The sequence below is a fragment of the Podarcis vaucheri genome (assembly GCF_965113315.1).
Source record: "Podarcis vaucheri genome assembly, chromosome: 10".
NCBI classification, from domain to species: domain Eukaryota; kingdom Metazoa; phylum Chordata; class Lepidosauria; order Squamata; family Lacertidae; genus Podarcis; species Podarcis vaucheri.
In genome coordinates, this window is record NC_138748.1 from 73903306 (window position 1) to 73920523 (window position 17218).

General features: G+C 49.0%; 1 protein-coding gene across 1 annotated transcript; it reads left to right on the plus strand.

Annotated features, from left to right (window-relative positions):
• The first annotated feature begins 5841 nt into the window (after nucleotides 1-5841).
• On the plus strand, nucleotides 5842-14740 carry LOC309542536 (acrosin-like). Its single transcript, XM_082241388.1, has 5 exons — nucleotides 5842-5988; nucleotides 8770-8973; nucleotides 11042-11307; nucleotides 11764-11912; nucleotides 13518-14740. Exons 1-5 carry the CDS (start codon nucleotides 5864-5866, stop codon nucleotides 14232-14234), a joined length of 1461 nt encoding a protein of 486 aa, XP_082097514.1. The 5' UTR covers nucleotides 5842-5863; the 3' UTR covers nucleotides 14235-14740.
• The last annotated feature ends 2478 nt before the right edge of the window (nucleotides 14741-17218 follow it).

Sequence of the window (17218 nt, forward strand, 5' to 3'; positions counted from 1 at the left end):
GAAATTTCGGAATTGATGGTGCCTTCGCTGCTGTCAGCGTTGCTGCAGAAAAGCCGACTGCCGTTTGCTCCGACTCAGCAGTAAAATGCAGGCTCTCCCAGAGAAAGTAGCAGGGCAGAAAATAAAAGCCACTGGGGCACAGACCTGGAATCCCTAGAAAGTGCAGTATGAAAGGGAGTGTGGATGAGCCCCAAGAGAGGATTACTGGCCTATCTGCTTTTTGTCTGCATCTCCTCCCTCCATTTTTCCAGGCATCCTTTTAACCTCAGGCTTCATGGTCCATCATATTGGCAAAACCTATTGGTGTTTCACAACTTTCTGACTAGTTGCAGGACCTTAGACAGACCTAGCAGAGTAAACGCAGAATCCATGGAAGCAATTGGCAACTTGACTGCAGACAGGATGGACGAAGCAGGAACCAGGAACTTGTAGTTAGGTGTTTATTATATACAGTGGACTATTTACAGGAACAGAACACAGATCTTTTGCTTGCTCTCTCTGACACAACTCCAGTTAGTAGGCCATCACTCCCTTGAGAGAGCTTGACCAATCATGGAGCTGTCCCCATGCCTCTGTTATCACCAGGCAGACTTACTCCTTCACATAACCTTTTGGCTGTCTGCCAAACCTTAATTGACTCTGTGTGAGTAGCTGCATGTACACAGTTTCCCAACACATCTTTCCATTTATCTATAGGTATTTATGATATTTCTAGGCCATTATTCCAAAATGACTTGACCACATACAGGTCTTGTCAAATAACATACTTATTTATGAGAGCAGCCACAATTACAGACATATCAGGAGTCCAAGTTCCCAGCTTGATAACACAGTAAGCGTAGATAATTAAAAAGGAGGATTTATTGCAAAAACAAACAGCTCCGGATGGCTCTAACAAAGCCTCCAGCATCATTACTCAAGGTGACTCTTCTGAAGACTCCTTCCGGTGTCGACCGAAGATATTGAACTTAGGAACTTTACGTCTCTTGTTTTGTTTCCTATCTAGCAGCCCTCCCATTCGCTGACTCTTCTGACTTAGTGGATCAGCTCCAACCTCTTCCTTTTCTGAGAGGTTATCTCTGAGTCTATTCAGCCTATTTGTGCTTCCTGCGAGCTTTGGCTGTGTTCTAGTCTTCTCTCAACTACTGCCTTATCATCCTTCCTGCCAAGGTCAGGAAGAGCCAAAGTCTGCAGCTGCCAGCTCTCCCCTGCCTGACTAACATCTAAGCCTGTCTGTTACTGGCTGCTTTCTGCAGTTGGCTGCAAACCTTTGCTTGGAGCTGGCTCATTCCTGACAAGGCATCCCAAAACTTTTCCTCTCTTTTGTGACAAACTCAGATGCTTCAACTCCTACCAGTTGAAAAACAGGTATGCAATTTCTCCTTCATGGAGCAGGATGATTGACACAACTCACTGCAATATTTTACAAAATTTAATTTCAAAATAGACAAACGCGTATTGCACAATTTTGGTACCACAAGCCTTTCTCTTTCTCTTTGGCATGTTCTTTTCTGGTAGTATTTAGGAATGTTTGGTTTTAATTACTCTGCTGTTGATTATAAAATCTAGAGGGTAGAACACAAAACAAGCAATTCCATCTACTTTTTCGTCTTGCACAGAACGCGGGTACAACATGATGAACATTTCGGGGTGGGGTGTGGGGTGCTGCAGTCTCTTTTGACCAATAGTTCAGACATGGAAAGAACACACCAGTGTTATGTTTGGCTCAGCTCAGTTTATTTAATTTATGCCCTCCTTTTCTACATGGGTTTCTAAAGCAGCTTAAAAATGGAGGAAACACAAGATAAAATAAAACCCACATTAATTCAACCAACAATCTGATAGTCTGAGATCTTGCCCACAATTCTGCTTGTCTTGCTGCTTTCACTGGGAAAAACCCATTGTTTACTGCTGAATCAGAATAAACACAAATTGGGTTTTCTGTGGAGTGACGTTTGTTCCGATTCAATGGTGGGTTTTCCCAGGCAAAGAGCAGGGCAAATGAAAACCTCTTGGACCTGGACCTTGAAAACACAGGACAGGCCGAAGTGTGGATGAGGCCTCAGAGAGTTCCATGTTTTTGACAGAAGCGCTGCAACAAGATGTTCCTTGGACTTGGCCCTGATGTCTCACCAGAGGCTGTGCCAGAGAAAGGAGTACTCCTGGCAGAAGCAAACTGCCGTGTGACCCCATAACCCGTGCCATGGGCTGGCAGGACAGGGCTCGGATCTCATAGCTTAAGGATGATGATGATGATAATTAATAATAATAATTTATTATTTATAGCCCACCCATCTGGCTGGGTTTCCCCAGCCACTCTGAGCAGCTCCCAACAGAATATTAAAAACACAATAAAACATCAAACATTAAAAACTTCCCTAAACAGGGCTGCCTTCAGATGTCTTCTAAAAGTTAGGTAGTTTTTTATCTCCTTGACATCTGATGGGAGGACGTTCCGAGAAGGCCCTCTGCCTGGTTCCCTGTAGCTTTGCTTCTTGCAGTGAGAGAACTGCCAGAAGGCCCTCGGAGCTGGACCTCAGTGTCCAGGCTGAGCGATGGGTGTGGAGATGCTCCTTCAGATATACTGGACTGAGGCCATTTAGGGCTTTAAAGATAAGCACCAACACTTTGAATTGTGTTCGGAAACGTACTGGGAGCCACTGTACGTCTTTCAGGACCGGTGTTATATGGTCCCGGCCGCCACTTCCTGTGATCCTGGAATAGTTGTGATCCTGGATTAGATCCTGCCACATTCTGGATTAGTTGCAGTTTCCAGGTCACCTTCAAAGGTAGCCCCACGTAGAGTGCATGGCAGTAGTCCAAGTGGGAGATAACCACAGCATGCACCACTCTGGTGAGACAGTCTGTGGGCAGGGAGGGTCTCAGCCTGCAGACCAGATGGAACTGGTAGACAGCTGCCCTGGATGCAGAATTGACCTGTGCCTCCACGGACAGCTGTGAGTCCAAAATGGCTCCGAGGCTGTGCACCTGGTCCTTCAGGGGCACAGTTGCCCCATTCAGGACCAGGGAGTCCCCCACACCAACCCGCCCCCTGTCCCCCCAAAACAGTACTTCTATCTTGTCAGGATTCAGCCTCAATCTGTTAGCCGCCATCCGTCCTCTAACTACCGTATTTTTCGCTCCATAGGGCGCACCTGACCATAGGGCACACCTAGCTTTTAGAGGAGGAAAATACGGAAAAAAATATTCTGAATCAAATGTTACACTAAACTATTTAAAGGAGCAAAGCGGGCGGCTCCTGTCCGCTTTGCTGCTTTAAACTGAGCCTCAGAGGAGGGTAGGAAGGGAAACCATGGCTTATCTAAGTCCAGTTAATAATGCTGAGCCTGACTTATGGCCATCGAGATTAGCCTGGCCGTCTCAGTGGAAATCTGGGGAGGCTGGGGTGGACTTTCAGTGGTCAAAGTGAGGTTGTGTCTTCCTGCCCGGCATCTATTTCCTGCCCTCTTTCCCCCCTGTACCCCTGCACCCTGCTTCGAGGGAAGGAAGCGGAGCCATGGATCCTCTGCTCGCAACTGCAGTGGATTCCCTCCACTTTGAAGCAGGAAAGTGGGAGAGGAGCTGCTTACATGAGTGTAAGCTGCTCCCCTCCCACATTGCCACTTCAAAGGGAGCCCAGGAGGAGGGAATCTGCTGCAGCCGCAAGCAGTGGAGGATCCATGGCCCCTTTCCTTCCCTCCTCCATGATTGCTTTGAAGCAGGAAAGTAGGAGAGGAGCTGCTTACACAAGTGTAAGCTGCTCCCCTCCCACTTTGCTGCTTCAAAGGGAGCCCAGGAGGAGGGAATCTGCTGCATTTGCCAGCAGAGGATCCATGGTCCCCTTCCTTCCCTCCTCCGTAGTTGCTTTGAAGGAGGAAAGTGGGAGAGGAGCTGCTTACACGAGTGTAAGCTGCTCCCCTCCCACATTGCCACTTCAAAGGGAGCCCAGGAGGAGGGAATCTGCTGCAGCCGCAAGCAGTGGAGGATCCATGGCCCCTTTCCTTCCCTCCTCCATGATTGCTTTGAAGCAGGAAAGTAGGAGAGGAGCTGCTTACACAAGTGTAAGCTGCTCCCCTCCCACTTTGCTGCTTCAAAGGGAGCCCAGGAGGAGGGAATCTGCTGCATTTGCCAGCAGAGGATCCATGGTCCCCTTCCTTCCCTCCTCCGTAGTTGCTTTGAAGGAGGAAAGTGGGAGAGGAGCTGCTTACACGAGTGTAAGCTGCTCCCCTCCCACATTGCCGCTTCAAAGGGAGCCCGGGAGGAGGGAATCCGCTGCAGCTTCCCCCACCTCCCGCAAAAGCCGCGCGCTCTTTAAAGGGGCTGCGCGGCTTCTCCTGGCTTTTCTGGGAGGTGGGGGGATTTCCCCACCTCGTAGAAGAGCCTGCAGGAGGTGCACAGCCTTTAAAGAGGGTGCCGCTCTTGGGGGCTTTTCCCCCAGGAGGGAGAAGGGACTGATGCGGCCAGTCAGTCCCTTCTCCCTCCTGGAGAAAAGCCCGCAAGAGCGCACAAAGCTTGTGTGCGGCTCTTGAGGGCTTTTCCCGCCTGCCTCCCCCCTGCATTCGCTCCATAGGACGCACACACATTTTCCCTTGCTTTTTAGGAGGGAAAAAGTGCGTCCTATGGTGCAAAAAATACGGTACCTCCAGATTTCAAAAGGAGTAGCAGAGACTGGAGACTGCAGCAAGTGGGGTGACAATGGGATAAGTGTTGCTACACCTCTTGCCCATCACATGAGCAGACAAAAGGCTATGTGCAAACTTGCTAGGCATTGCAGATGGTCTAGAGTTGCCCTCATTGGCTTTGGCCACAGGAGACCCATGGAAAACCAATAAAAATGATTTCAAATGCCAGAAACCACCCCGTTGGATGAGGATTCCCACCCCCTGCCCAACCAATGATTTGAACAGACTCCCAAGCTGTGATGTATGGAAGTACATTCCAAACATCCCAGTAGTGATGTATGGAAATGAGAGCTGGACCATAAAGAAGGCTGATCGCCAAAGAATTGATGCTTTTGAATTCTGGTGCTGGAGGAGACTCTTGAGAGTCCCATCGACTGCAAGAAGATCAAACGCATCCAGTCTTAAGGAAATTAGCCCTGAGTGCTCACTGGAAGGACAGATCGTGAAGCTGAGGCTCCAATACTTTGGCCACCTCATGAGAAGAGAAGACTCCCTGGAAAAGACCCTGATGTTGGGAAAGATGGAGGGCACAAGGAGAAGGGGACGACAGAGGACGAGATGGTTGGACAGTGTTCTCAAAGCCACAAACATGAGTCTGACCAAACTGCGGGAGGCAGTGGAAGACAGGAGTGCCTGGCGTGCTCTGGTCCAGGAGGTCACGAAGAGGCGGACACAACTAAACGACTAAACAACAACAACATGTGGCACATACAGAACTGCCTTATACGTATCTGAAGAAGTGTGCATGCACACGAAAGCTCATACCAAGAACTAACTTAGTTGGTCTTTAAGGTGCTACTGGAAGGAATTTCTTTATTTTGCTTTATACTTAGTTGGGCCAATGGTCCACCTAGTTTAGTATTGTCTGCACAGACTGGCAGCAGCTCTCCACATCTGGAGATGGCAGTGGGGATTGAACCTGGAGTCTTCTGCTCCTGAGCCCCATCCCTTCTTGAGGACAATACTCTCGGGCTACAATGGCTATGGCGCAAGAGGAGAGCCAGGGGTTGTTCTGCTGCGTTGCCCGGCCAGCCCTGCCTCAGGCCGGCCCCTCACAGAACTTCCATGGGAGACCCTCATCCATTCTGCTGAAAGAGAATGGCGGGCTCTTCCAGAGTGATGTCATACTTGCCTTGTGCTGATTGGCCGGGGCTCCAGAAGCGCATGGTTTGTGATGTCACATGAGCAAAGGGAACAGGCGGCGGAAGCTTCCACCTGTCGAGACATGTAGGATGAAGTGGCTTCCTCTTCCTCTTTTGGTCCTTTCCGTATTCTTCTCTGAACATGCTCTAGGTGAAACTTGCAGGTAAGTGGCATCAGAATCCAGTGGGAAGGTGGGAGGGAGATGAGAGCCCCAGCCCAGCCCTCCTGCTCAGACAGGCACCTGTTGTGGTGGACACCAACCCCTGCCTTTGGCTTTCGTATCAGGTCACACATATTGCAGCCACTGCAGACACTTTCTCCCCTGCCTCTGTCCCTGGTTGGTCTTTCCTGGCCTCCTTAAATTTAGGGTTCACCCACACTTCCACTTTCCCCATGCCTAAAATGTAGGGGTCCAAGCAGTCTTCCTCCTCTCCCACTCCTTTCCCATGGAAAACCCACTCTTTAGTGATAGAGTGGAACAAATGGCAACCAGGGTGGAATTTGAATCACTCTTATTGCAGTTATTCGTATTGCACATAGGAAAGTAATTGGATGAATACAACACACTCTTCTTCGACTAAAAATTGCCCAGTCCAAAAATATGGTTCATAAGCTTTACTAATAGAACTTCTTCCAAAACAGACACAAAAACAAAGTAAGTTACATCCAAATAGTTTCATGATATCACATGCTTGACCAAGCACAGGCACAGCATCTTGGAACTATAAAATTACTTCTTCCAGAGCGGAAAACAAAGGCGTGTCTCTCCCACAGCCCCCATTACAGCTGGAGGTTGTGTTTTCCTAGAGAGAATCACCTCCTCACGTCTTTTCTTCCAAGGTGCTTGAGACAGAACAAGGACCCAACTCCCACGAAACGTAGGTTTGCAAGCGAATACTAATTGCATACACCCCGTGGGATCCAAAGGTTAAACACCTTGTGACAGAGTAGCAGAGATACATTCAAAGTTAATTATGCAACTCCTTTGTTTAGCTGCAGTGGAAGTTTCCGTGCTCTGCATTTAGCAGCACATATACAGAGTTATTTTCCATTTTAATGGAAATTTAATTAAATAATTTAATTAAACAATTATACTCAACATCCCTCTCCTCCGACTGTGTGCTCAAGAGCACCTTTTCCTAGGAAAAAGCAGTGTGACAAGAGGAAAGCCTCTTAGCCCCATGTTTTCTAAGCATGGCAGAAGCGGAAGTGTGAATTAGTCCAGAGCAATCGGCAACCATCTTTTTTGTGAGTTGCCTTTTACCCCATGGGTTTCCCTGGGGGAAAGGAGCAGGGCAAACAGAAGTGTGAATGAGCCCTAAGTAAGTCATTTAAAGGTAAAGGGACCCCTGACCATTAGGTCCACTCGTGGCCGACTCTGGGGTTGCAGCGCTCATCTTGCTTTACTGGCCGAGGGAGCCGCCGTACAGCTTCCGAGTCATGTGGCCAGCATGACTAAGCTGCTTCTGGCGAACCAGAGCAGCGCATGGAAACGCCGTTTACCTTCCCGCCGGAGCAGTCCCTATTTATCTACTTGCACTTTGATGTGCTTTCAAGCTGCTAGGTTGGCAGGAGCAGGGACTGAACAATGGGAGCTCACCCCGTCGCGGGGATTCAAACCGCCAACCTTCTGATCGGCAAGTCCTAGGCTTTGTGGTTTAACCCACAGCGCCACCCGCGTCAGACGTTTAGATCACTTTAAATGAAGTGCATCCCCTTTTTGACATCCTTCCTGTTGTTCCGCCAACCCCTGTGCCTGCAACCAAGAACATGCCTGCAATCCTAACCACACTTACTTGGAAGTAAGCCCCATTGAACTCAATGGGACTTACTACTGAGTAGGTGTGATTAGACATGGGCTGCAGGGCACCAGGCAAGCACATCTAGGGAGGGAGTTCCATAACTGATCCTGCTTTCTGGTTTCCCACGGGCGTCTGGCCAGCCACCGTGAGAACATGATGCTGGACTGGAAGGGACATTGGTCTGATCCTGCAGGCTCATCTTATGTTGCCACGTTCTTACAACTTGGGTGAGTTAGGGGCTTCCTCTGCATGTGAAGACAGATTCCAGCAGATGGAGCAGAAGAAACCAAGAGATGGAAGTGAGGGGCAGGTGGGGCTCATTCACCTGGGAAGGGAGACCATAGAGGAGAAGAAAAACTCTGGTCCTAAACCAAAAGGCTCAGGAGTAAACCCTATACAAATCTGGAGTGGAGTTCCTAAGGTGGTTGGGTGGCGTCTTGTATGCCTCCTTCATGCAACTCCTGCAGCCTAACTGGTGCCAAACATCTTGCTCTGCTCTCCTTTGGACCACATCAATGAGGCCAAAAGAGGGGTCTTGTCGTCTGGGCAGCCCAGGACCTCCAGACACATTGCCCAGGCTTGATCCCTGGGAGGTCACTCCAAGCCAGTGTGGTGTAGTGGTTAAGAGCGTGGACTCATAATCTGGTGAACCAGGTTTGCTTCCCCACTCCTCCACATGCAGCTGCTGGGTGACCTTGGGCTAGTCACACTTCTCTGAAGTCTCTCGGCCTCACTCACCTCACAGAGTGTTTGTTTTGGGGGAGGAAGAGAAAGGAGATTGTGAGCCACTTTGAGACTCCTTCATGTAGTGATAAAGTGGGATATCAAATCCAAAACTCTTCCTCTTCTTCTTTGGTCCTGCTAATGCAGAGGTGCACCCCATTGTCTCTTGAGACAGACCAATGTCAACAACAACTCAGGTGCCATTACAGAGAAGTCCTTTTCCCACAAAGTTGCCTGCCTCACATCCCAAGGTGGGGTTGCTTGGGAAAGGGCCTCTGGTGAAGGCTTGGCTTGGGCGGGTTCCTGTGGCAGAAGGCGGACTTTTCAGGGAGGGCTGCTCTGCTTTCCTGAGTCTTGTGTGCCTCTCACCTGTCACACATGGCATGTGTGGGCTGCCCGCGCTTTGTGTCCTTTTCCAGTGGAGTCTGCGGGAGACGTCCCTTGGCGCCCAGCCATGGTGGCTCAGTTCGGATTATCGGAGGCACGCAGGCTCTCCCCGGGACATGGCCCTGGCTCGTCAGCATCCAGGTCCCATCCAACCAGGGCTACAGGCACACCTGCGGAGGCTCCCTCATCAGCTCTCGCTGGGTCCTCACTGCAGCGCACTGCTTCTTAGACAGAAGGTGAGCAGGGTACCAGGGGGCAGCTGCATGTGGCAAGGGGTGGGGGACTTTGCTGTAGAGTCTCCAGATGTGCTGTCCCTGCAGATCATTCAGCCCGGCAGATGTAATGCTGGCTGAGCTGTGGAGCTCATGTCAGGCACATGGCCCCCCGGAGTGCAGCAGAAGAGTCGGCCTCATAAATTGAACTAAGTGAGCAAGGGGCTATCTCTGCAGATGAGAGCTGGCTGTCAGAGTCCAGGAAGGGCAGTCTGGCCCCCCTCCTTCCCAGGGAAGACGCTGTTTGCTCCCAAGGAGAGGAAGAGTTAGAAAGCGGCCAGAGCGTTGCCAGGCAGCCAGCAGATAAGCCAGAGTCTGAGGCTGCGTCATCTGGGAGTGGGGAGGAGGCAGTACTAGCAGTCCCCGTACTAGGAGCCTGGAGGGGCTCAGAGAACAACGGAAGGGAAGGAGAAGAAAGGCAGGATTTTGGCGTCCTTCCTGTTGGGAGAGGGACAGTGATTCAGACTGATCAACTACTATTAATATGAACAGGTGGGAAGCCATGCTCTGGATGTGTTTTTCTTGTAAATAAACCTACATAATGTCAGAGAGACATTGTTGCTTATCAGGCTGCTTGCCTACCAGAGATCATTATAGCTCATTTCATCCTTTAAAAGATTTTTGCCCCTCACCACAGCCAAAAAAAGGGGGTCGGGGAGGCAACAAGCAGCAGAAAGATGGCTCCCTCCTTCATATCTGAAAGGCATGGCACAAAAGGAAAGGGGGTTGGGATGGAGGAGGAAAAAAGAAACGCAGGTTTCTAGCTACGAAGTTCTAGAATTTAAAAATTGGTAGAGTAAGGTGTGTGCCAGAAAGCCCCAAGTTTATGTCCTTCCTCAGCCAGGAATTAATGAGTGTTTCAGGATAGTTGTAGTCCAAAATATTTGGGTGGCACCAGAGTAGCAAGTGCTGGCATGATACAGATTTTGTCACCTCTCACAGCATTACAGTTCCCAGGGGAGGTGAAATTATCATTAACCTAGTTTAAGTCTATGGGGTACCTAAGCCTAGTCTGAACCCTGTGGTTTTATGAACTGTTTTGTATCATTAATTCCACATGGGTATGGAGCATTGCAATGATTGCTTATGATCTATTCTGCTAGCCACCCTGAAAGCATAGTTGCCCTACATGCACTGCTTGTACAGAGGTTAATAACCATAATAACAGCTAAAGCGATGGTCATTGTTATCACTGGCATTATTATTTGGGTGCCACGCTCATGGTACTTATCTCTCTCCACAAAATGCCCTGAACAGTGCTGCAGGCAGCCAGGAATTTCCTTGTTCAAATCACAGAATCATAGAACTGTAGAGTTGGAAGGGACCACGAGGGTCATCTAGTCCAAGCCCTGCAATGCAGGAATTGTTCATCCTCAAAACCACGATGCTGAGATTACGAGTCTCATGCTCTACTGACTGAGATAATATATAGCCTATACATTATATTATATAACAATTATATATGACATTATACATATGAATATTTCCCCAGCTACCTAGAGGGCAGCAACACGAGAACAGGGCCTTTTCTGTGGTGGCTCCCACTTGTGGGATGCTCTCCCCAGGGAGGCTCACCTGGCGCCTTCATCACATAACTTTAGGCACCAGGCAAAAGCGTTCCCCTTCTCTCAGGCCTCTGGCTAATTAAACCATTTATGGCCTTTTAAACTGTGGCGGGTATTGTTTCGTTTGTTATTATGTTATGTACGTATTTTTGTGTTTTTAATATTGTAAACTGCCCTGTTGTCCTCCGGTGAAGGGTGGCATAGAAACTTAATAAGAGAATAGCAGCAACAGCAGCAACAGCAACAACAACAACAAATCAACCAAACAACACCAACAACAATTTAAAATAGTCCCTCCCTCATGCCATCCTTGGAAACCCAGAGACACCTGCAATACCATTCAGTCTAACCGCTTTTCATTGGGTTCCTGAATCTCTCCCCAAAATCATAGACGAATGGCACACGGTTCAAAGAGAACCTCTTTCTTCCCCCTTGGTGGGCCAGTTTTCCATCTTTCTCTGCTACAGGTTTCTCGATCAATGGAAGCTGGTGATGGGAGCCAACCAGCTTTCTGACCCTGGCCCCAACGCCCAGGCGCGCACCATCAAGGACCTGATCGTACACCCGCAGTATATCCAACGGATAAACCTCAACGACATCGCCTTGATGGAGATGAGCGCGCCGTTCAACTGCAGCGACTACATCCAGCCGGCCTGCTTGCCTGACATGGACGTGGATGTGATGTCTCTGACGCATTGCTATGTCAGCGGCTGGGGAGTGACAGATGTGTCAAGTGAGAGTCCTGGGGTGGGATGTACATCAAAGAGGGTCTCACAGGGGAAGCGTTGCCTGGCAACACCTGGTGGGAGGACACCACATCTGCTACCCTATGCGTACATAACTGGAGACCAGCCACCTCTTGGATGTACTGGGAGTCCTTAAACTAAAAAAAATGTGATTCACCCAGCTCCTGGACCGGATAGGGTGGGTGGGTGGCTATATTCCTACCTACCAAGGGATGCATCGAGATGGCCAAAGATGGCAGGACTGGGAAGCGGATATTGCTTCTCCAGAGGCTGTAGGACCTCCCAGCTGATAAGAGGGGCCAGTGGGAATCATAGCCCAAAACCACCGGGAGGGCACTGGGTTGGTGAGAGCTGGTTCAGAAAGTTCCCGGATCAGTTGTATTGACTTGGAAGCCAGGTTGCGTCCTGAGGCGAGATGCTAAAGCGAGACTTCCTGCTTGCAGAGCCAGGCGTGACCTCGGATGTCCTGCAAGAGGCCAAAGTCAACCTCATCCCTTCCCACATCTGCAACAGCACCGGCTGGTACAATAAGCGCATCCACCTCAACAACATCTGCGCTGGGCACGAGCAAGGGGGCATTGACAGCTGCCAGGTATGCAGGGGCGCAAGGCCAAAGGCTGCTTCTCCAGGGAGGGGGGAAGCTGGGGGGAGGGGCAGGACGAGGGAAGCCCCCTCCTCTTGGAGGAATGGCCTAACTCTGTCCCACCCAGGAAAATCCCCTTTCCATCCCATATTCAGACAGCCCCCGTGGTTAGCAATATGTTATTATCTTCCTGACTTTCCCTCCAAGGAGATCCAGGTGTCAGACGTGTTTCTCCCCCTCCTCATTTAATCCCCACAACAACTCTGTGAGGTGGGTTGGGCTGAGAGGCAGTGACGGCCCCCTAAGCTCATCCAGTGAGCTTCCTGGCTGAGTAGAGATTTGAACCCTGGTCTCTCCCAGGTCCTAGTCCGACCACTATGCCACACTGCAGCTCTCAGCAAGGAGGGCAAGGCAGGCAAGTTGTCTCATTCAGGGCTCTCTCTCACCTGCTCCAGAAGACGTGCTTGGCTGTCCCTCAGAATTCCCCATCCTTCAAGGTTTGCCTGTCCCACCACAGAGTCCTCTTGCTCCCAGATTATTCATCTTTTTGGCATTGGGAACATAGGAAGCTGCCTTATCCCGAGTCAGAACATTGGTCCAGCGAATCTCCATTACATGCAGAAGGTCTCAGGTCTGGGCATCTCCAGCCAGCTTCTCTGCCTGGGAACTTATCCACAATTACCTTTCTTCAGCTCTTTCCAGGCACAGGTCTGTGCTTTAAAGCTCTGTGTCTGATTACCCCCTTTTGTTTATTTTTTTTGCTCCAAAGCCCCATTCTGGAAAGCACAGCGAAAGCAAACACAATCCTTGGAAAACCCAAATTGATGTTTGCTTCAATAGAGTGCTAAAGAGCAGGTTTTCATGGGGCAAAAAAGACACTTAGGCTGGATCTACACTGACCTGTTTAACGTTCTTAGAACGTTATTAGAGATGTCATTCTAAAATATCACAAGGCATACGTGTTAATTAAAGTGGTGGTTTTTTTTACCTTGGTCTTTTTCATCAAAATGCAGTCCGCGGGTTGCTCTGCTGTGCCCTTTGGTGCCACACCTTAATAACACATTATGAATGTTAAAAGCAGAACATCATGGGTCCATATACATTTTCAGAGTCATTCCTTAACCCTTCCTTAACATTTGAAACCATGAGTGTAGATCCACCCTCAGATTCAGAGCTTTAAAACATGGAAAGAGTGCCTGGAAAGCGTGGGGCAGAAAGGAAGAGTGAATGAGACCTCAGACCCTGGAAAGGTGCTGCCACTCAACATAGACAGTTCTGAGCTAATTGGAGCAACAGGCTGATTTAGTGTAAGGTGGCTTCCAGCGGTCGTATGGCTCTCTTTTGCTCTGCCCTTCCCAGAATTTCACCTCACTGCTGAAATAGAGCTGAGGCATGAGTGAAACAACCCCGGCGCGATATTCTCTGCCCATCTGCAGAAGCCCTGCTTTTTGTGTGACCCCGTCTCTCTTGCATGCAAGATGAGGGATGCCTCCATCCTTTGTGGTCGTCATGAGAGCTCCTTGGTGGTGCTGCTGCTGGCGGATGTGCAACCCAGTTCTCCTGAGTGCAGCTGCACCCTCTTCACTCGTCTCCTGTCTTTTCCTCCTGCCTCAGGGTGACAGCGGAGGCCCCCTCATGTGCCGGGAAATGAGGTCTGAGCGCTTCTGGGTCATCGGAGTCACCAGCTGGGGGACGGGCTGTGCCAAGGCACAGAAGCCAGGCATCTACACGTCAACACAGCACTTCCTCGACTGGATAAAGTGGTCGACCAAGGAGGACTTCTTCCAGGGTGGCTTTGTGGGGAAACCTACAACGATGGCCCCACCCCCGCCCCCGCCCCCACCACAGAGCTCAACGTCCCAGGTGTGGTGGCCCACGGGCCCCTACGTCCACATGCCGCTTGAGACCTTTGCCAATCCTTGGATGAAAACCACCAGGCAGCGGCCGGCCTCCCCCAATGAAATCCAGCAGTTTGAGAACTGGGCTTACACCCAGCCTGTCGTGACGACCCCCCCTCCCCTTTGGCAGCAACCGCCAGCCGAGACCGAGCCCCCCCTGCAGCCCGTGCAAACCCAGCCGCCCTGGGGGTCCTACGGCTGGACCCAGACGTGGACCGTGGCTCCGACCCGGCCAGCGTGGAATATGTGGGTGCTGACTAGGCCGCCCCCCAGAACCTACCCACCATACACTGTGCAGCAATACCCTTCGTGGAACATACAGGTGACCCGGCCTCCCCCCAGGACCAGGCTCACGCAGAAGTGGACCTTTGGTAAGCCTTCTTGGGTGGGGACTTACTACTGGAACATTAGGAAGAACAGGCCAGTCAAGTAGCCGGACAGTCCATCCCGGCCCCTGGCCACTCAGCTGCCCTGCCCTCCCCTTTTCAGACTAACCCTGTACAAGCTGCTGCAGCCGTCAGCTCGGTTCCCCTTCCCTTACTGCACATGAAATCAGATCTCACAAGCCGTCTTCCCGGGACAAAATAGTTATCTTTTAAGTACATAGAGATACAGACACACAAACACACATATGCGCTTTTTTGGCAAGCCACAGAAATTGCTGGAGGGATGCGGCAGGAAACAGGCAAGAGTTGCATGTAGGGGCAAAGCTCGCTTCTGAGATCAATCTGCTCCAGAGGACCCAACGCCGCTGCCTGGACTCTGCCCCCCTGGGGCTCACTAGAGGGGCAAGGGGGTTCCCAAATGCACCCCAGACATTTCAGGGCCCTTGTGCATCCACACCGAAGCCTTTGTGGGAAGACCTTGTGGTTCCAGCTGTCTCCCGGCAGCTGTTCTGTAACGTGCAGGGCACATCTGCAATAAATTGGTGCTTTCTCAGCCGGCTCTCCCTGCTTATTCTGTTGCTTGGTATGGGATTATGAGTGGGAGGAGCTGTCTGTTTCATTCCCTCATTTCTGCAGTCTCACGTTCCTTTTTTTTTTAAAGTAATATTTATTGAAATTTTACAAACATTAAAAAGTTTCAAAATTTAAACTTAAAAAATAAAAACAAAGAATAACCCTAATAAAAGAAAGAAGAACTACAAAAATACAAAAACAAAACACATGAAAAATACAAAATAGAAAACAGTTAACAAGAAGAAAAGAAGAAAAGAAAAAAATCAATAATTTCATATCTTATACTTCATTTACTAGTTTCCTGACCTCCTCACACCTCCCTTTTTGTATTCCAGTTCAGATATTTAATTCAGCAAGTCCTTACCCTCTATCATTTGTCCTTGCTCAGCATCTTAACCTATTATAAATATATATTTTCCACCATTGTCAAACCATATTTACATATTCTTGTTAATCTTTTTACCAATACCGCTTGTTTTCAATCCAACATCCCTTTAACATTCATTGATTTTACAGTATTTCTGCAAGTAGTCTTCAAATTTTTTCCATTCTTCTTCCACCGCCTCTTCTCCCTGATCTCGGATTCTGCCAGTCATTTCTGCCAATTCCATGTACTCTATCACCTTCATCTGTTCCTTTCTCCACATGTCCATCTCAGTTTGAGAATTCTTCATTCGTGGCGGGTGGGGACACACACACACACACAGCATTTTAGTGTGAATTTCCTCTAATGTATATGTTGGTGAGGTTGCACTGGGTCGTATATGGGGAGTTCAAGGGTCGTGGGGTGGCAGGTAATGCTATGGCAATACGAGAAGTTTCTGAGCCAAGATGGGTGAGCTGGAGGTTTTCTGTCATCTCTCTTGGATGATTTAGTTGAGATGGCAGCATTGCAGGAGCTTGGACTTAATGACCCTTCCAATCAGTGCTTTTTTCCTAGACATGGTACTCACCATGAAGTTGTTACCGCAAGTGCCACACTTTTTAGCAACAACAAGAAAGAGGTGCATGCACACACTGCATGCCCTTGAATTTTAAGTTGTTATAAGTTTAGGTCAAGTCTGCTGCAACTGGATTTCTTATGGACAGTGCCAATCCTGATTCTATTGGATTTGTGAACATTATGCTCATTTGCCTTCAGTAGCAGTAAAGCTCTGCTGAGTGAAATACAATTGCCTCTGGTCTTTTTTTGAATTTTTTTTTTTAAAAAAATCCTGCAACGTGTTAAAGTTGTTACTCTGCTAACTATACATTAGAACCTGCTCTGCATCCATAAAGGTAAAGGTAAAGGGACCCCTGACCATTAGGTCCAGTCGTGGCCGACTCTGGGTTGCAGCGCTCATCTCGCTTTATTGGCTGAGGGAGCCAGCGTAGAGCTTCCGGGTCATGTGGACAGCATGACTAAGCCGCTTCTGGCGAACCAGAGCAGTGCACGGAACTCTGTTTACCTTCCCGCCGGAGTGGTACCTATTTATCTACTTGCACTTTGACATGCTTTCAAACTGCTAGGTTGGCAGAAACAGGGACTGAGCAACGGGAGCTCACCCCGTTGCGGGGATTCAAACCACTGACCTTCTGATTGGCAAGTCCTAGGCTCTGTGGTTTAACCCACAGCGCTACCCGCATCCCTGCTCTGGATGAATACTAAGTAGAATTTCAATGGCAGTTTCTGAGCATCGTTTCTAACCTCAAGATACAAAGGTCTTTCAGATACTGTATATACTGTATATACAGTGATCTTGAGGTGGAAAATGCAATCAAAGAGAAGATGTTCTAGACTGGCTGCATATTTCTTCTAAACACGGCAAAGAGCTAACATTTATAGATACACTTAATGACTGTCCTAAAACAGTTAGTAATGGAATTGACCAGAAGAACATAAACTCTGGGTTTTACCTTAAGTGACAGCCAGGATCTGGTTAGAGATGAAAGTGTTGCTGAACTAATTGGGAAGAATGACCACAGTGCTGTCAAATTCAATTTATATATGTACTGGACAATTGCAAAGTAAGTTCATTGTAGTCACCTTTGACTTCAAAGAAAGGGACTTCCCAAAAATGAGGGAGCTGGTAGACCACTTAGGGGTTATTCAAAATCACAATAAGGGGATCTCAACTATAATGTATATTGCACTTCAGGAAAAAATACAACCTGGGCCAAGAGGGTGCCAGCATGGCTAAAGAGCAGAGTCCAGGAACCAGGGAACCAGGCACAGGGCCTTCTTGGTGGTGGCACCCTCCCTATGGAACACCCTCCCTTCAGATGTGAAGGAGATAAAGAACTATACAACTTTGAGAACACATCTGAAGGCAACCCTGTATTGGGAAGCTTTTAATGTTTGCTGCTTTATTATGTTTTATATATTTTGTAAGTTGCCCAGAGTGGCTGGGGAAACCCAGCCAGATGGGTGGGGTATAAATAATAAAATTATTATTGTTGTTGTTGTTAGGAAGCTATT